Raw genomic sequence first — 21,210 nt, 5'->3', positions numbered from 1 at the left:
ACAACTCATCCTATAAACCACCCCTATGCTAATCTTCCCAAACCAAGAACTTATCAGACTACTCCCTGATTTAAAACCTTCCAGCCTGGAGAATAAAGTCCAAATTCCTTAGTCTGCTCCATGTAGTGTCTGGTGATGGTGGAATAGGGCATTTGACTAACCCTCCTGCTAACAATGATAACAAACTCTGAACAAAGTATTTAAAAACAACTCCTTGAAGCCACTAGAAAGCTATCAAAATTTGGTAGAGATGCAGGTCCATATCTGGGCTCTCTACTCTGTTCCACTCGTCTATGTGTCTGTTTTTGTGCCAGTACCATGCTATCTTGGTGATCACAGATCTGTAATAAAGCTTGAAATCAGACGATGTGATGTCCCCAGTTTTGTTTTTCTTTTTCAACAATTCCTTAGCAATTCGGGGTCTCTTCTGGTTCCATACAAATTTTAGGATTGTTTGTTCCAGCACTTTGAAAAATGCCGCTCTATGGTCAACTAATCTTCGACAAAGCAGGAAAAAATATACAGTGGAAAAAAGTCTCTTCAATAAATGACACTGGGAAAATTGGACAGCTATGTATAGAAGAATGAAACTTGACCATTCTCTTACACCATATACAAAGATAAACTCAAAATGGATAAAAGATCTCAACATGAGACCGGAATCTATCAAAATCCTAGAGGAGAACATACACAGTAACCTCTTCAACATTGGCCTTAGCAACTTCTTTCAAGACATGTCTCCAAAGGCAAAGGAAACAAAAGTAAAAATGAACTTTTGGGACTTCATCAAGATCAAAAGCTTCTGCACAGCAAAGGAAACAGTCAACAAAACAAAGGGGCAACCCACTGAATGGGAGAAGATATTCACAAATGACACTACAGACAAAGGGCTGATATCCAAGATCTATAAAGAACTCCTCAAACTCAACACTCAAAAAACAGATAATCACGTCAAAAAATGGGCAGAAGACATGAACAGACACTTCTCCAAAAAAGACACACAAATGGCTAACAGAAACATGAAAAAATGTCCGTCATCATTAGCCATCAGGGAAATTCAAATCAAAACCACATTGAGATACCACCTTACACCAAGTAGAAGGGTCAAAATCAACAAGACAATAAACAACAAGTGTTGGAAAGGATGTGTAGAAAGGGGAACCCTCTCACACTGTTGGTGGGAATGCAAGTTGGTGCAGTCACTTTGGAAAACGGTATAGAGATTCCTCAAGAAATTAAAAATAGAGCTACCCTATGACCCTGCAATTGCACTACTGGGTATTTACCCCAAAGATACAGACGTAGTGAAAGAAAGTGTCATCTGTACCCCAATGTTCATAGCAGCAATGGCCATAGTTGCCAAACTGTGGAAAGAACCAAGATGGCCTTCAACAGACAAATGGATAAAGAAGATATGTTTCATATATACAATGGAATTATACCTCAATCAGAAAGCATGAATACCCAACATTTGTATCAACATGGACAGGACTGGAGGAGATTATGCTGAGTGAAATAAGTCAAGTAGAGAGAGTCAATTATCATATGGTTTCACTTACTTGTGGAGCATAAGGAATAACATGGAGGACACTGGGAGATGGAAAGGAGAAGGGAGTTGGGCGAAATTGGAGGGGGAGACAAACCATGAGAGACTGTGGACTCTGAGAAACAAACTGAGGGAGGGGGTGGGGGGTTGGGTGAGCCTGGTGGTAGGTATTGTGGAGGGCACATACTGCATGGAGCACTGGTTGTGATACATAAACAATGAATCTTGGAACACTGAAAAAATAAAACTATTTTTTTTTTTTAAAGTTGGTAGAAACTGGAAGGAAAGCACAGCAAGATAGATCCACGTTGATATGCCTGGGAATAATCCCCAGCCTACAAATCAGGGGCAGACAGAACTCAAAAAGAAACACATAGTCTTTTTGCCTGCAGAACTGGAGAATGAAGTTGGAGATTGCTAGAGAAGCTGGAAATTAAGAGGGAAAAATCCCAGAGAAGGAAGCTATAAAGGGGAAGTCCCCCAAATCCACATATAAATTCCCCTAAGTATTTGCCTGGCCCCTAAGTTGCACAGAATCAGGTAATACTCCAAGGTGGCTGAGGAAAAAAAAAGTTGGAAAGCTGGAAAAAATTGAGAAGACTAGTATCTTCTCATTGTAGTAGAAACAGAGTTTAGATTTGAGTCTTACCAAGTGGGGGAGCTTGGTAAATATCTGGGAATTTTCACTGAAACATCTAAAAGACCATACCTTAATAATAAAAATTACATCCCAGGACTAAGAGATCAGCTCTAAGACTAGGACAAAACTGAAATACTCCTACCCCAGTAAATGTAAAATTTAACTGCCACAAGGTCAAGATGGTCTACAGAAGAACAAAACTCAATATTCCTTACAAGAATGTAACATAACCTTGTAACAAGATTGCAGAATATTAGATTAATATATAAAAGTCAGGGGCACCAGGCTGGCTCAGTCAATAGAGCATCTGACTCTTGACTTCAGGGTTGTGAGTTTGAGCCCCACATTGGATATACAGATTACTTAAACATAAAGTCTTTAAAAAGTCAAATGATTTCCTACATATCTGGACATCTGGAATTTGAAATTAAAATACCATATACATTAGCAGCAAAAAATAATTACTGAGGAATATATCTAACAATATATGTAAAAGTTGTATGTGAGGAAAACTATAAACTTTGATAAAGGAAATTAAAGAAGATGTAAACAAATGGAGAGATATTCCATGTTCATGGATAGAAAGACTCAATATTGTCAAAATGTCAGTTCTTTCTTCCAAAATTAATCTATAGACTCAATGCAATCCACATCAAATTCCAGCAAATTCTTTTGTGGATCCCAACAAACTGATTCTAAAGTTTATGTGGAAGGGTGAAAGACCAAGAATAGCCAGTATAATACTGAACAAGAATAAAGTTGTAGGCTTGGTGCTATCTGCCTTTAAGATTTAATATAAAGCTACAATAATCAAGACAGTGTTATAGCTGAATGAATACATAAATAGATCTTAGAATAGACAAATAGAGGCGGGTTCCTGGGTGGCTCAATCAGTTAAGTGTCTGGCTCTTGATTTTGCCTCGGCCATGATATCAGGTTGTGAGATCAGAGAGAGACTCTGAAGCAGACTTCCCACTGAGTACAGGGCCTGTACTCAGTGGGAAGTCTGCTTCAGAGTCTCTCTCTACCTCTCCCTTTGCCCCTTCCTCCACTTTCTCTCTTTCTCTCTCATAAATAAATAAATCTTGGGGGGAAAAAAAAGACAAATAGAATAGAGAGTCCAGAAATAGACCCCATAATTATAGTCAACTGATCTTCGACAAAGGAGCCCAGGCAATTCAAAGGAGAAAGAATAGTTTTTTCAATAAATGGTGCTAGAATAACTGGACATCACATGCAATAAATAAATCAGTAAATGAGTAAGAAAATGAGTGAATGAATGAATCTAGACACTGGTCTTACACCCTTCATAAAAATTAACTCAAAATGGATCATAGGCATAAAAGAAGATATAAAACTATAATACTTCTAGAAGATAACATAGAAGAAAATCTAAGTGACCTTGGGCTTGGGAATAAGTTTTTTAATACAACAGCAACAGCATGACCCATGTAAGAAAAAAATTGATAAACTGGACTTCATTAAAATTGAAAACTTCTGCTCTGCAAGACACTGGTAAGAGAATGAAAAGTCAAGCCACAGGACAGAAGAAACTATTTTCAATACATATATCTGATAAATAAATAACATCTGAAATACACAAAGATCTCTTAAACTCTGTAATAAAACCAACAACCTAATTAAAAATTGGGCAAAAGATCTGAACAGATACCCCACCAAAAAAAGATATATAGATATATAACAACTTAATAACAAAGCTTTTGTTATAAAAGCTAAATTTTCTTTTGTCACCACTTAACAAGACACTTATCCTAAGAACACAGGGGCAGATTCAATATTATTTTTCTTGAAAAGGTATGAATATGTTAAAGAATCTACAGGAAAAGATAGACATATAGAGTGAAGAGATGGGAGATTTCAAGAGAAAGGAAACTTTTTAAAAAGATTTTTAAAATTTATTTGGGAGAGAGAGGGATCATGAGCGGGGTGAGGGGGGAGGGTAGAGGGAGAAGCAGACTGCCTTCTGAGTAGGAAGCCCGATCCAGGACCCTGGGATCATGACCTGAGCCAAAGGCAGACACTCACCCAACTGAGCCACCTAGGTACCCAAGAAGGAAACTCTTTAAAAAGGACAAATGGTATCCTAAAATTGAAAAACACAATATTTTAATATTTTTAAGTTATTGAACAGAATTAAGAGCAGACTGGATGCAAAAAATAAAAAAATGTACGAACTATAAGACAATAAAGTCAATAAGACAGAAATCTAGACTGGAAAAAAGTGGAGATGCTCAATACCCATGGAATAGCATCAAGCAGTCTAACATATGTGGAATAGGAATTTCACAGGAGAGTAAAAACAGAATGGTACAGAAAAAATTTTTGAACAAATAATGACTGAAAATTTCCAGAACTGATCAAAAATAGCAAATCCACAGGACCAGGGAGTTCACCAAATCCCAAAGAAGATAAATACAAGAAAAATGCACCAAGGCATATCACAGTAAAACTGCTGAAAAAGAAAGAAAATCTTGAGAGAGAGGGAGGAAAAAATATATTGCATACAGGGGAATGACAATAGATGACTTTCATCAGAAATGATGAATATCAGAAGAAAACAGAATAACATATCTAAAGTGTCAAAAGAAAAAAACATGTCAACCTGGATTTCCATTCCCAGCAAAAATATCTTTCAAAAGTAAAGGCAGTTCTGGTGAATGCCCATTGTCTTTGTAACTCTGAAACATGGGTCTGAACAGATTTACTCAGAGGTCTTCTTCATTCAGAAAAACAAGACTCTCCCTTGGGAGCCACCTTGTTTTAATCCGTCGAAAGTAACTGCTGTCTGAGAGACCATATGCTGCCAAGATTACCTACAGCAGAATGGGCTCCTCAGCAGGGGGCAAAGAAGGTCTTTCCAACTGTACCTTTCATGGGATGCTGGGGCCCACGACCCAGGAATTCCAAACTGGTTTCCAGATACACAGCCAAGAGCCTGAATTCCTACTCTACTGTCTTTTTCTTTTTAGTATTCAAACCATGCTCTAATATCTTCAATTAAAAACAAAGGATAATGATGGAGAGCCTGAGTGGCTCAGTAGGTTAAAGCAACCAACTCCTGGTTTTAGCTCAGGTCATGATCTCATGGGTCAGGAGATGAAGCCCTGTGATGGTCAGGTCAAGGGAGAATGATGGACAATTTTTCATTTTTTTAAAAAATTTTGATTTGTTTGACTTTCAGATGGACGTGAAACTATCAATTCCTGAATAGCTCCCCCAACACCACAGCGGCTCTGGTTTCCCTCTTGATTTTCTAGCTACCTCTGAGGTTCATCAATTCCTCCACAAGGCTTTGTTCTAGACATTCTCTCTCTCTCTCTCTCTTTTTTTTTTTAAGATTTTACTTATATACTTGAGAGAGAGAGAATGACAGAAAATGAGAGGGGAGAGGGTCAGAGGGAGAAGCAGACTCCCTGCCGAGCAGGGAGCCTGATGCGGGACTTGATCCCAGGACTCCAGCATCATGACCTAAGGTAGTTACTTAACCAGCTGAGCTCCCCAGGCATCCCTAAACATTCTCTTTTAACTCCAGACAAGACATTTTCCCCGGGAAAACTCTGTATTCCTCATCAGTAACCAATTAACCAATCACCAAGTTCTGTCACTTCTACCCTGTTGAACCTGTCTTCTTCTCTCCAACCTTTCTGTCATTTACTTACTTCAGACCACCAACATCTCCTATAAAATAGAACTACAGCCTTTAGCTTAGTCTCTAAACCTCTGACCCCTTACTAATCTGTCCTCCATATTCCATTCAGAACGATCTTCTTAAATCTAAATTTGATATTCTCCTTTCCAAAGTCTTCAACAGTTCCTTAATTGTTTTTAAGATGAGGCCCAAATTCCTTATATTGGCTTTCAAGTCCTTGCATGAATGAAACCCTAATTATCTGTATAAAAGCTTTCCCCCACACCAATACTTTCTTGAATTTTTCACTCAAGTTAAAAGGAACTTCTTTCAGTTCTATGAACAGTGTACCTTCTTTTGCCTCCAGGATTCAGCCCTCAGATCTCAACCTCAATATCATTTTCTCCAGGAAGTATCCAAAGTTTGGGTAAGTACCTTCTCCCTCTTCCTCTTATCGGGTCTCACACATGCTCCCTGTCATAACACTTGTTACTCTGCTTTGACAGTACCTGTCAACTCCTATGCTTTTCCTACTAGACTGTAAGCTCCCTGAGAGTGGAGACAAGTTGTTCTTACACATCGCCGTATCTCTAGTACCTAAAACAATTATTGGCACATAGCACGGACTCAAGGGATATGTTTTGAATGACTCAATTAGAACATTGACATTGTAAATGGGAAAGAAAGGATGGATTTCACATGTTGAGAAAAGAATATACTTTGGGAAATACTGGTTTAGGTGGCTTTTTGAGAAGAAAGGCAAAATTAGACAGCTTGCAGGGCAACAGATGCTCCCCACAGGTTCTGCTGAATGGATGGCTGGGTATATATAGGAGGAAAGGGGCTTACTGAAGTCAGGGCATGGTGTGATATGGAACCACTCACACCAGCAAGAGGGTAAAGAAAGAGGCAAGTTAGGGAGAAGAGATTGAGCACCATAAGGCTGAGGGGAGTCTGAGGGTTCAGAACATCCATGAAGAATGTCTAACAGGTCACTGAAAAGATAAGACCAATTCTCAGAATGGAGGTTAAAACTATGGACAAAGATGAGGGAGCCATGGTAAAGAGGAGACTTGAAGTGTTCACCTAAAGAAGTTTCTATCTTCTGTAGATAGATAAAGTGTGCTCCTTCACTTTAAACACTGTCATGCAGGAGCATCTGGGTGGCTCAGTGGGTTAAGCCTCTGCCTTCAGCTCAGGTCATGATCTCAGGGTCCTGGGATGGAGCCCCATATCAGGCTCTCTGCTCAGCAGGGAGCCTGTTTCCAACCCTCCCCACCCACCCCTGCCTCTCTGCCTACTTGTGATCTCTCTCTTTCTCTCTCTGTCAAATAAATAAATAAATAAATACTGTCCTACAGAAAGAAGGGTTTGAGAATGGTTTGCTGAGCCCAACAGGGTAAAGGGAATATGTGACTCAGAGATGGAAACCATAAATAAATTACCAGGAAATGGTTTTCCCCATCATGCCACACAGAAACCAAATAATGCTCATTTTTCCCCCCAAGTTTGAAATAGAACTTGCCAAATTTGAGGGATTCTATGTAATGCTTCCTGTCAGATGAGGGGGAGCTTGGGTAGGTGAGCACCCAGGATAGAGAGAGGAAGCTATGGCTGATTTGAGGGGTAATACCCAGGAGCAACGTCAGAGCGGATAGTTGACCACATGACTGGGAAGTACCTCTCAGCCGGTCAGGGGCAGGATCCAGGAGTGAGGAGATAGAGAGAAGCCAAGTCCCTAAACCACAGGTGGGAGGCAGAGCCTGGAGACTTTTCATGAACCCCAGAAATTATCAGTCATCAAATTTCAACCTGTAAAAACCTTCCCCATGGGCTGGGGAGCCAGCAGGTGTAGTTACCTCCTTAGCCTCACTCCCGCCTTTGGATCCTCTCCTACGCCAACCAAGCTAATACCACTTAAGTCTTTCACGTTCTCTTCAGCCTCTGAGTCCTACTTCAGCCTCACAGAGAATCACCTATGCCTATGACTGAGAAGGAGAAAACATGAGCCTGGTTTACAGATGGCTCTGCACCATCTCCCAGGGCGAGCCCAGTGAGGACCGCTGCGCAGTCAGGGGCAGCCCGGAGAGAGCAGCTGAAGCGACAGTCCCCTGCAGGCAAAACTTTGAAGAGTGCACTTGTGCCTTGAGGTAATGCCTTCACACTGTCACCAGGTATAGTAACTATATTTTCTTACTTCCTGTGTTCTTGACGTTCTGGCATCTGTGGCTTCGCTGGCTGGGGAGAGACTGGCCCTCCTAGGACTAACCAAGTCTTAGAGAGAGCAAAGGACAGGCTCTGCAGCACACCTTTCATAGGCAAACGGATCAGTCCAGAGCCCATACTCTTAAACTCCCTCTTTCATGGGGCTCTCACAGGTTGAGCCAATATTCCCCAGCCCTAATCACCCCAGAGCCCGCAGAAGTTATTCAAACTCACCAGTCCTAAACCTGCTTGCACTGCCTAGCCTTGACCTTCCTACAGACACCACAATGCAGAGCGTCGCTGCCTCTGACTCCTAACAGACCCACGTGTTTCCCCATACGGCCGTCGGCGGCCTGCTGTGCCTCCTCCTTCTGGGAAAACTGTAAGAAGTTCTTCCTTCGTGGTAGTCATTTCTGTGTCAGCACGCCCTACCATACCCGATTAAAACAAATCCCAGGTACATTTCAAACCCCAGGTAAGGACTGGCTAGATGGCGAGGTCCTTGGAAGGGACAAGACTGAGAGACTGGTGTTGAAGGGGTTTGGGAATGACGTGAATAGGCCCACGGAATGTGGACCTGGGTGGCGCCTGTTCCTGCTCACAAGGTCCCGTGGCACAGGAGGCCTTTGGTAATCAAGTAGATGAGGTGACCAGGCCTGTGGATGTCAGCTAGACACTTTCCTCAGGATGACTGTGCGTGTCCAATGTGCTCACCTGCCAGTGGCCATGTGCGAGGGACAGAGGGAGCAGGTGACCTTGGCACTGTGGAATCCCTCTCAAAAAGGCTGACCTGGCCGCAACCACCGCTCAGAGCCCAAGTCGCCGGCAGCAGCACAAGCATGTCTATGATGATACCATGTCTCATGGCCCCAGCCAGACTCCTTAGAGCAGCCTCATCACACCAGGCCCCTTCCCTCACAGAATGGGCAGCAGCGTCTTTTCTGGAAGATTCACTGACTCTGCATGCGGACTTGCTTTTCCTGCTGCCATATTTCCGGCAGCCTGTAGAGTAAGCTGTGGGCTCCGTGTCCTTTTTATTTTGATGCCTGACACCCAATACTCCTTCTAACCAAGGACCTTCTTTTATAGGAAAAGAAACCCGAGACAAGAGGCTGAGGGGCTGGGAAGTCTCAATCTTACCGTGCCCACACACCCACTGCTCTGAGGCAGCGGACTTTAAAGTGTTGCAACAGCTACAGGAGAATTCCAAAAGAGAGCCAGCATTCTGTGGGGTTGAGGCATTGACCTGGACGATGCAGTTTCTTCCGTGAACCAGGAAGCAACACATGCTTCTGCAGCTTAGCCAGAATCTAAAGGTTCAGGGACCAAGGAACTGAGAGCGGTGTTGCTTATGGGTAAGCCTATTGCCAGCTTTGTGCAGCTCCAATTGTGGTTCATGGGCCAGCACCACTGGAATCACCTTGGAGCTTCTTAGAGATGCAGCATCTCAGAAGTCACCCCAGACCTAACGAATCAGCACCTGCATTTTAATAAAATCCTCTAGTCATTCTATGTGCACATTGCAGTTTGAGAATCACTGGACTAACAGACTCACAACATTTTTGTGTTTTACCTTTAAATCTCTGAGTTCTGCTGTTTAATTCTTACAGTACCTGAAGGGTGGGTACTTTCACCAGGAATACAAAATGATTCCAGTGATGTGGAAGCAGAAACGACACTCCTACCTGGCCATTTCAGGACCATGATGTCCCTAGGAAATAGGTGGTAAAGGGACTGATCCTGATTACCGGGGGGACAGGATTGCTGCTACACAATGTGGCAGGAAGGAGGGTAAATGGAAATTAAGGAGCCTCTGGAGGGATCTGGGTGGGATCCCTTATGTGAGCGAGTATCGCCTTGCTTGGAGGTAAGAGTCAATGGATCATCACTACAACCTTACACAGGCAAGACGTTTGCTAAGGCCTCTGGCTCCTCACAAAGGAAGACTCAGGCCACAGTCCTGGGTAAGGAATCCCACTTGCTAAAACTCTAACTGAAGACAAAAAGAACATGAATTAGATGGTAGAAGAGGGAAATAATAGGAAAAATTGTGGAAGAGTTTAGAATGGATGATCTGTAGAATGCTAGATGCTGTCCAGAGCCTCCTTCTGAATTATCTTGCTTCTATAGTTGTCTTGTTTTTCAATATCTTTGAGCTATAAACAACTTTGTAAGTTATAGAAAACTGATTGCAACGCAACTGATTTTGTCTAGAGGTACAAATAAATTTTGTCCAGTGGAGGTGCAATTGATCTCCCCACCCTCCTCCAAAATCAGCTGAATATCTATTAACAAATTCATTTAGTCATTCTTGATTCCTTAGATACATCTGCTCTTTGGAGTCTCCTTTGAATTTTTTTTTTAAACACCTTACTGGTTCCCTTATTAATTAATGAGTTAAGTAAAACTTTCAACATGTGTCAACTTTATTTTTGTACAAGAGTCATGATTTGACCCTTTTAAAAAATCATCTTTTAACAAAAGACATGAATACCAGCTATGAACTCAAGACTACTTGCATGACTAAGAACTATAACTTCTATCCGTATTTTCTTCCTTTCTGTATCATGTATAGATTTAAATATTTTAACTAGTTTTATTTTTATGTATTCTCTTTCTCACCCTCATATAGCATAGGTCTACTATACTACATACTACTATAAGGTACTACTATAAGGGTATGTCAGTGTTGGTTCACTTGACAATTTAATTTTTAGAGTGCTGAATATTAAGATCAGAGCCAGAGGAGGAGAGGTCTTTGCCAGAGATACTGGACTGGTGCTGGACTCAGCTGAAAAAAAGTGGATTTGCCAAGTACATAAATCATACAGAATTCTTGCTGGAAAGTTTTTTAACGCCAAAATATGGTCAAAGGAGTGGATGTGGGTGCGGAGCAGCCAAAGATATAACTGCAATCTACATCTGTATCTATATTTATTTGTTTTTACTACCAACGTCCAATGCCATTTAATTTGGAGACAGTCTTCTAGCATAAGGATCTTTGTGGGAGACAAGGTCAGTTATATAGGCTTAGAAAAGTCAAATGCTCGTATTTAGGATTTTGAATCTGCAGGGAATGTTCCAAAGGCACAGACAGCTGGCAGCCAGTATCCCTAGTGGGGTCCTCGGCAGCAACTTCCTAACCAGAGCCTTCCTGTGATGTGAACTTGGCTGTCACCAAGAGGCTGTCATCTAAGTGAAATGTGACTATGGAAGCATGCTCAGAGACGCTACCCTGGCTCTGAAGATGGAGGAAGGGGCAGGAGCCAAGGAACGCAGATGGCCTGTAGGAACTGGAAAAGATAAGGAAATGGATTCTCCCCCAGAGTCTCCAGAAGGAATGTGGCCCTGCCTGATTTTAGCCCAGTGAGACCCATTAGACTTCTGACCTCTAGACTAAGAGATAATATCTTTGTGTGTTTTAAGGCACTAAGTTCATGGTAATTTGTTACAGTGGCAACAGAAAACAAATACGGGAGGCTACTGTAACATTCCAGGAAAAACCTGATAAGAACAACATTTAAGAGAGTGGCAGCACAGGAGGAGAGACCTGGTCTGAAGGACCATTAAGGGGATAGAGATGAGGGACACAGTCAGGAACCAGGAGTGTGTATAGGGCTGGGTGGTGAGGGCCAGACAGAAGCTGAAGGCAATTCCAGGTTTCTCTCTTGGACAAATGGGTTTATTGGTCAAAACGAGGGAGAGAGGCAAGTGTAATGGTGAGTCTGAATGTGTGCAAGAGTGCATGTGAAAGTGTATGAGAGTATGTGTAAGTGTGAGTGTGTGTGTGAGAGAGTGTGTGAGTGTAAGAGTGAGAGAGCATGTGTGAGAGATAGTGTTGTGTGTGAGACTACATCGGGTGAATGAGAGAATGTGAGTGTGAGAAGTGTGTGGGGTATGTAGGTGGGAGAACATGTGTGAGAGAGTATGTGAGTGTGAGTGGGAGAGCACATGAGTATGTCTGAATGAGAGAGCGTGTGAGTGTGTGGGAGTGAGAAGTGTGTGAGACTGAGAGTGAGAGCATGTATGAGAGAGCATGTGAGTGTAGAAGTGTGTGTGGGTGTGTAAGTAGGAGAACATGTGTGAGAGAATATGTGAGTGTGTGAGAGCACGTGTGAGCAAGTTATGGTTGGGTGAATGAGAAAATGTGTGTGAGAGCACATGAGTGTGAGAAAGTGTTGGAGAGCATGCGTGTGAGGGTGCGTGCAAGAGCACATGTGAGAGCATGTGTGACAGAGTGAGTGAGAGTGTGCACGTGCGAGAGCAAGTGCAGGAAAAGCAGGCAGATCTCTTCGCATACTACTCAGCTCCTTTCTTTCAATTCCATTTTTACCAAGAAACCTTCTAATCTTAACTCTCAAGCTTTCCCTACTGGGAAAAACTCATGCTCACCAGCCAACACAAACAGCTGCTCTGCTTGTCAGTTATATTTTTCAGTCTAAATTAATGAATTGCCATTTTAGTCATAAACCAGGCTCCTGTGAGTTTGGTCAGACCAAAACAATTTACCAGGCTCTGATTTCTCCCAGATGAGCTGTCAGAATTGAGTTTCTGCCCCTACAAAGTGGAGGATCAGACCCTGAACCATGGTGACCCCAATTACGCCTCCTTACATGGCACAGCTTCCCTGCACCCGTGGCTGGAAGGGGTCGGGAGAAAGACTGGGAGAGAGGCTGCCTCCTGCTTTACCCCTGCGCCAAGCCAGTGGAGAATCAGGAGGTTGTGTGCTTGCAACTCAACAGCTACTTATAGTTCACACTGAGATTCCCTTAGATATACCAGGGACCCTGTCTCCAGAGAACCCAGCCCTGTCTGGACGCCCTGCTTAGCAGATGCAAGCCCAGGAAAGCAGTTCAGGGAAACTGAGGGAATGAGGGGGTGAGTTCCTGTTGCAGTTGACCTGGAGGTGGGCTGGTTTTCGTCATAAAGACATCCTGGAAAATCTGAGAAAGAAAGTGACTTTCAAATACGCTTTATTTCTTTACCTGTGGCAAACTTCCAAAATGAGTTCTGAGTAAAAGAGGGAAAGTGAAGAACCTTTGTCCCTCTCAACACTAGGGGCCAAGATTGCTGATATCCACCCTTCTGATTAGGAAACCAAGGCTCTTGGAAGTTAAGCTTTTTTTTTTTTTTTTTTTTTTTTAATTTATTTCAGAGAGAGAGTGAGAGAGAGAGAGCATAAGAGGGGAGAGGGTCAGAGGGAGAAGCAGGCTTCCCACTGAGCTGGGAGCCTGATGTGGACTTGATACCAGGACTCCAGGATCATGACATGAACTGAAGGCAGATGCTTAAGCACCTGAGCCATTCATGTGCCCAGAAGTTAATCTTCTTGTCCAGTATTGCATCCATCAAATGTCAGAGCCCGCACTTCACTTCAGACTCCTGATGCCCTAATCCACATCCTCTGTAGTTTGACCTGGGCTTCTGTCCTATACGACCTGGGCATCCTTTCCTCATCAGCCACCCCATGCAGGTGTCTGATGATTCTCCTGCTTAGAGGAACCACCCAGCAACAATACAATCCTTCAACGATAAGTACTCCAGATTCCCTTCCCACATGCTCAGCCCTCCGCTGGGTGCTGGGGAATCGGATGAAAGACGATGACCAGCTCTTCTTCTTGAAAAGCTTATAAAGCAACAGAGTTTAAATCACGGGGTACTCAGGTCACACAGCTGGAATGGGAATCATCACCAGAGTCACAGAGGCAGGAGGGCCCTGTGGGAGCCCTCTATGGTGGACTATCTCCCAGTAACTGTGGTCTACACAGTGTTTTCTGAACAAGGAAACTGAAGCTCAGAGAGGTAAAGTCATTTGTCTTAGGCCATACAGTGGTATGTGGCAGTCTGGGTGGCCTGTGATCCCTGATTCCATTTCCTTTTCCTTTTGACATACCTTCCTTCCATTCTCTGGTTCTATAAGGGTCTAGATATGGAGAGGACTCCTGGACCAAATGAGGCAAGTCTCATGAGATGAAGGGTAAAAGAAGGGTTCCTTTGCCCTGCTACTAGAGTGCCTGTACCACAGGCCATCCTCCTCCTCCCACTACTTCACACCCAGCTTCTCCAGGACCATCGGGACCCCACCAATAAGTGCTACTTACATATTCTTTAATGTCCTTCGATTTCACAGCCTTGTAGGAATAATATGCAGGGTAAAGGGTGCCAAATATAAGCCTGGAGGGAAAAGAGAGAGAAAAGAGAACTGTGATTTTCTTTCACCCTATTTGATGGAAAATGTCTGTCTTCAATGCCGAAAGCAGTTCTCCAAGTTACAGAAGATGCTGATTTCTGGCCTGATCTAGCTTTATGAATGCCCTGAAGGTTTCTTCTTGTGGCTGGGCCGTGCTTAGGAACCTCTGTCCTGTTTCAGCTGCACACCCATCTTCCTTTAGTCTGTGATTTGGCAACATAAAAGAGTGATTCGGGGTCATGGAAGCCAAAAATGGGTGTGAGAGTGGGGGTGGGAAGCCAAGCCAAGCAGCCATGGCCTATGAATTAAAGGTCAAACTCTCCTCTCCTGCTGCTAATCCCCACTGATGCTCTGTAAAGCCCACCCACACCTTTGGCTTCCTTCTCCAAAAAAAAACATTTCCACTTAAAGTTCCTTCAAAATTTCCCTCCCCTCACACTGGATTCCAGCATCCTGTAGCCAGAATCAGCCTTTCAAATTCTGAATGCAGTCTTCCCAAGATACTCATCCCCACCCCACGTTAACCCGCTTTTCTCACTGCTGTTAAGGAGGAGGAAATGCAACGACAGCACATGACTGTCTAGGTACCAGCTCTCACTGGCCATGCCCATGGCTGCACAAGATCACTAAATGGTTTGACTCTCAGCCGGCCCCCAGAGTTCTTGCAGCCCTCATTCTCTCCACCTGGCCCCATCCCCTCTCAAAGCCTTTGCTTCTGCTATTCTTGCTTTCTGCAATTGTCCCCTTCCCTTTCTTTGCTGGTTAGTGCCTGTTCCTCCATCAGATCCCAGCTCCATCATGCCTTCTTCATGGAAGACGTCCCTGACCTCTCCGTCTAGGTCAAATCTCCTATGACACAAGGTATACATAATCAAAGTGCTCTTTTACGACTAGCTGTGACACACTCGGATTGACAACCTCTCCCAACCGAACTATCAGTGCCTTCAGAGCGCAGAATGAATCTGCTTTGTTCAACAATGTGTTCTCAGTGCCTATCCAATGGAAGGCTCTCAATGGATTTTTTTTTTTAAAGATTTTACTTATTTATTTATTTGTCAGAGAGAGAGAGAGAGCACAAACAGGGGGAGCAGCAGGCAGAAGCAGAGAGAGAAGCAGGCTCCCCGCTGAGCAGGGAGCCCAATACAGGACTCCATCCCAGGACCCTGGGATCATGACCTGAGCCAAAGGCAGACACTTAACCGAATGAGCTACCCAGGCGCCCCTCAATGGATTTTTTTAAGAGAATGAACTGACAGAATGTTAGAGCTGGAGGGGTTTAATCCTTTCATCTGACAGATGAGGTCACCTCCCAGGTGTAAACTGTCTGGGAACAGAGCCACCTTGGTCCCAGGCCCCACAGGAGCCAACATCTCCTGTAACAGCCCCACAGATGGAGCTTCTAGGATTTTTGCAAGGAGGTCCCTGCAGGGAGACACCACACTCCGGAAGCCCAAACCCATGGCTCCTCATCAGGTTATTTAGAGGTCATACAGAGAACCCAGTCCAGATTCAATGTACCAAGCAGGGGTCGGCTTTCCCATAAGATCTGTGGCCAGGTGACACCTTGACCTTCCATATTTATCAGGTTTCCAGGGAAAAACAGAAAGTGAATGGAACTGAGTCAGTTTCTGATGCTGAATGAGAAAGGGTTTTGTAACCTTGACTCACACGGGCCTTTCACTAAGTGCTGTATAGGCATCACTGCAGTCCTCAGAATGGCCTGGTAAAGGAACCTCTTTTATAGACAGGATACCAACATGTGGAGCCCTTAGTCACTTGCTTGTCTAAGGTTGTGGGACCATAAGGAGAAAAGCAGGGGCTAGGACCCAGCCGGCTTGGCTTCATCCAAGACTGGCTTCTCACCACCGTCTACTGCTTTGGAGAGCGAGGCCATCCTCTGGGAAGGCCAGAATTATGCCTGGGGAGCAAGAGAAGCCAGCAAAGGAGACAAAAGAGTAGTCTGAAAGGAATGGAGAAGGAGGAAAAGAATTTAAGAGAGAGAAGGCAACAGTGTCAAAGGCAGTGGGCAGGCGGAGGGGGAAATACTTCACGGAGGAGCCTGATGGATTCAGTCATGAGCCAGCTTGGTGACAGAGGTCCTTCCAACCACTCCACCCTGCCGCAACCCCAAGCATTCTCGAATATCAGGAAGTCTTCCTTTCCTAGGAGGCCTTTCCTGACCTTGTCACACCACCCACCCAAGACTAGGTTCCTCTCGCTGTTCCATAGCATTGTGACTCTGGATGTCGCCCTTTCCTAGCCCTGATCCATACCACTTGCCATGGTTTATTCGATGTCTGTCTCTCCTATAAGAATATATGTTTCCCAAAGCTAAGGATGGCATCTTTCTCATTCATAACCGCCCCTGGGGGCCTGGCAAATGGTCAGGAAGTACATATTCACTGTGTGACATTTCAGAGAGTGGTAAAGCAAAAGCCAGAGCCCTCCAGGGGACACCTGTGACCTTGGGACTGAGGTCTGAGCATCCGGGGGACGCCAGACGGCACCAGGCTGATTCAGCAAAGCCTCGGGCACCGTGCCACAGGTTCCGGAGAAATAAACACGCTGCTCCTTGGCACAGATGCCCCAGTTATTAGCACGTCTGCCAGGATGGTTCTCAGCCCCTGCCCTGAGGCAGCATGTGAGCTGCTGAGAAGAGAGAATTGGAAAATCCATCATGACCCCAGGCTGGCTGGTTGATCAGTGCCTCTGTGAGCTCCGGTGAGTAGACAGGAACACCAACACCAACAGAGCGGTCACATAACTGGAAAGGCCCAAGAGTGCCCAGACAAGAGAGGGCATGCTCCATCTGCCAGGCTCCTGACATGAAGTGGCCGCCCGTGTCCCCCTGCATGCCACCCCACCCCATATATGACAGCACGGGGACAGCTTCTCAGTCTCCAAAGGCTCAATAATGCCTCCTGGGGAGCTTAGCACTTCACTGCTCAGGGAAAGGAGAATGGGATTCAAATGGCAAGTTTTTCCTAATCTGTTCTGGAGAAAAGAAAGAACAAATGAAGCACATCCAGGCCAAAGGGTATGGGCACTTATGTCCGTTCAGTCCAAGTCCCTTCTCCAGCGGCCCTAGCCGCCTTCCTTCTCAGCCTGACAGCCCACCCCTGCCCGAACCTCCGGATCTCATGGCCAGCAGCTGTCCCCTCTAAGCCATGCTGCCTTGCTCACAATCTGTGACTTCCTGCCCGTGTCTTAGTGCGTGATCTTTCCACAACTCCACAATGCTTTTTCCTGATAAAGTCCCACTAATCCTTTAAGACCCAGCTCAAAAACGACACATGAATCACTGGTCAATCGTCCCTCAGGATTTTCTGGGCGCTCTACTACAGACTTTAGGTAGGAGTTTTAATAATAAATTGTTAACAATAGTGATGGCAATATCACTGAGTGCTCACCAATGCCAGGCACTGCTGTACGGGCTGGACACGTTCTCGCACATCAGCCCCTCCGTGCCCAATTGGGGTAAGAATTCTCACTACTCCATCTCACAGACTGGGACACCGAAGCCAAAGGAGACGGAAGAGGCAGGAACACAGGTGGGATGTGGACCTGACGAGAGGCAGCCTGACAATAGGGCTCTCCTCCTTTCTCCTCCCAGGGTGGCCTGTGCTGGCTGAGTCGTCTCCCCGGCCAGACCATGCAGTTCTGGTCTGACTGGTGGGGTCCCTAGTGCCTGGCACAGCCCCTCCCTAAGTGGGTACCTGCTAAGTGTCTGTTGAGTGAATAAAGATCAAAGAATTGCAATCGCTCTCCAAGGAGCTTAACCCACTTAACAGATTCACATACCTCTCTCCACAAGGTCAGGAGGAAGGCAGTGACATACTTAAGAGGATCTAGAGTACTTAAGCGCTCAAGGCTGACCCCAGAAGAGGGACAGTGGAAGGTTTGAGTGCCTCCCTCTGGAGAGGAGACCAGGCTCTGGCTAACACACTCCTCCGAGTTATTACTGGACAGAAGCTCACACCGCACCCCCCAGCCTCAGAGCCTTGCACCCACCCTCCCTTCTCACCACTGTCATTTACTGCTTGCCTAGAGCCCTCACCCTTACTGCCTCCATTTACCTGCCTTTACACTTCTCCTGTCTCTGCCCTTCATTCAGTCTCTTGCTCTAAGTTAGGGGTCTTCATCCAGGGGTTGCCTCCCCAACCACTTCCACAGCTGTCATATCTATAAGGGACCAAGAGTCTCATCTTCTAAGGCAAGCGTTCCCAGCCAGGGTGACTTGTTTCTCCAGACATCTGGGTGATGCCTAGAAATACGCTGGTTCCCACACTGAGAGAGTGTCCGTGGCATGTGGTGGGTGGAAGCCAGTGATGCTGTTAAGCATCCCACATTGCACAGAAACCCACCCCCCCGACCCAACAAAGAACAATCCAGCCCCCAAGCCAAAAGTACCAGAGTGGAAAAACCCTGGTCTAGCATGCTATTTCCCAGTCCTTCGTCATGGATTCTCCACCCAGTAATCAAGGACAATCCACTCCCAAGAGTTTTATTTTATTTATTTTTTTAAAAAAAGATTTTATTTATTTATTTGACAGACAGATCACAAGTAGGCAGAGAAGCAGGCAGAGAGAGAGGAAGGGAAGCAGGGTCCCCACCGAGCAGAGATCCCGATGCGGGGCTCGATCCCAGGACCCTGGGATCATGACCTGAGCCGAAGGCAGAGGCTTTAACCCACTGAGTCACCCAGGCGCCCCCCAAGAGTTTTTTTTAATGCCCAGTGTCCCAGGCAAGACAAGAGATGCTCAGATAGGAGGAGACAATCCCAATTGGCAAAGACCACATACCTATCCCATTGTCAATGTCAGGGGAAAACGCATCTCTGAAGCTACTTATCAACTACCTGGAGCTCTGGCCAAAGGAAGAGAGGTACCGCTCACAGGAATAGACCATAACTACGATGCTAGTTACAGTCACCAAGGAGGAGTGCTTACCATTCCCGGAGCCGCAGGGCGGCAACTGCTGGCCTGCAGCTCAAGTACAAGCTGTGACACAGGTGGCTGCTAACCTGGGCCAAGACTTCTGCAAACAATGAAACGTGGTGTTTTTCACAGGCTTCTCAGGCATCCTAGTGTTGGAGTGACATTTCGCAATCCCAAAATATGATGAAGAAAATTTTTTAAAAGATTTACTTGTTTTAGAAAGAGAGTGAGAGAAAGCACGAGCGGGAGGGGCAGGGGGAGAGGGAAAGTGAATCCCTAGCAGACTCCGCATTCAGCGTGGGGCCGGAGGTGGGGCTCTAGCTCATGGCCCTGAGATCACAACCCGAGCCGAAACCATGATTTAGATGTCCAACTGACTGCACCACCTGGGAGCCCCCCTGAACTGTGTTGAAAAGTTTCAAAATCAATGTTAGGAACATTTTTTTCTAAAATTAATTTTTTAATATAAGAAAAATAACAGGCCTACTGTACAGTTATTCGTATCATGATAAAACAGATTGAATTTAAGAAATGGCACACCACTCAGGGGCTTCTAGAAAGCTGAATTTCTCGACCTGGGCAGTAGTCACCTAGAGTTCTGCTTTGTAATTACAAATGTACATTAAACTGTATACATATGTTCTATGCACCTTTTTTTTTTTTTTTTTTTTTATTTATGACAGAGAGAGATCACAAATAGGCAGAGAGGCAGGCAGAGAGAGTGAGAGGGAAGCAGGCTCCCTGCCGAGCAGAGAGCCCGATGCGGGACTCGATCCCAGGACCCTGAGATCATGACCTGAGCTGAAGGCAGCGGCTTAAACCACTGAGCCACCCAGGCGCCCTATGCACCTTTTTTTGTATGTGAATGTTATATTTTATAATTTTTAAAAGTGATGTCCCATATCTGAAAAAAAAAAAAAGAATTTGCACGGAAGGTCTTCTAAGTCATGAAGGTATACTATTTCCTTTGAGCATTAAAAGGCTATTAAATTTTTTTTTAAATTTTATTTATTTGACAGACAGAGATCTCAAGTACTTGGAGAGGCAGGCAGAGAGAGAGAGAGGAGGAAGCAGGCTTCCCGCTGAGCAGAGAGCCTGATGTGGGGCTCGATCCCAGGACCCTGGGATCATGACCTGAGCCGAAGGCAGAGGCTTAACCCACTGAGCCACCCAGGTGCCCCAAAAGGCTATTAAATTTTACCCTGATTACATTTTGTGTTTTCTGTTCCTAATTTTAAAAAAATGTAATTTCTAATTGCCATTCCCTGAAGATTTTTTCTAAAAGCTTATGAATCAATTTTTATTACTCTCTATGAGAATTAATCCCCAAGATCATTTCTAGTAGTCCATTCTAATAGAAGGATGTTCCTTTCTTTTTGAGCTCCTACTGGTATTCAAATAAATACACTATATTTTTTAATATGAAAAACTTTAAGACATGACATATATTTGAAGTCTCCTATATATTCTTTCCTGATATAGCCCCCCTCCCTCCTTCCCTAAAATAACCACCAACCTGAACCTGGTGTTTATTATTCTCACCATGCTTTTATTAACTATGTAAATGAGGCATAAATGAAAAAAAGTTATACTTGCTTACACATTATATAAATGGAAACATACTCCTTGTATTCCATTGAAATATGTTAATTTCACTTTGTGCTTTTGAAATTTGGTCCATGTTGATGCAAATATTTCTAGATCATTTTAAACCACTATATGCTATTTCACCATGTGAATATATCACAACTTGTTTATCCATATATAAATATGTACCTATTCAGGCATATTTAGGTAGTTTCCAATTTTTTTTTTTTTAAGATTTATTTATTTGACAGAGATTACAAGTAGGCAGAGAGGCAGGCAGAGAGAGAGAGGAGGAAGCAGGCTCCCAGCTAAGCAGAGAGTCCGATGCGGGGCTCAATCCCAGGACCCTGGGATCATGACCTGAGCTGAAGGCGGAGGCTTTAACCCGCTGAGCCACCTAGGCGCCCCTCCAATTTTTTTTAACTATTTCAAACAGGGCTGTAATAAACATTCTAC

The 21,210-nt window shown here is 44.5% G+C and overlaps 1 protein-coding gene across 2 annotated transcripts in view; it reads right to left on the bottom strand.

Annotated features, from left to right (window-relative positions):
* REEP1 (receptor accessory protein 1) overlaps positions 1-21,210 on the bottom strand; it is a 103,511-nt gene that overhangs the window by 40,560 nt on the left and 41,741 nt on the right. For both annotated transcript variants that reach the window (XM_045979901.1, XM_045979900.1), the window contains exon 2: positions 14,142-14,214. In XM_045979901.1, coding sequence (XP_045835857.1) covers positions 14,142-14,214 — 73 coding nt within the window. The remainder of the gene's footprint in view (positions 1-14,141; positions 14,215-21,210) is intronic.

The sequence above is a fragment of the Meles meles genome, chromosome 15 (assembly GCF_922984935.1).
Source record: "Meles meles chromosome 15, mMelMel3.1 paternal haplotype, whole genome shotgun sequence".
NCBI lineage: Eukaryota > Metazoa > Chordata > Mammalia > Carnivora > Mustelidae > Meles > Meles meles.
Note: the sequence above shows the minus strand (reverse complement) of the source record. Positions and strands in the feature narration are given on the sequence as shown.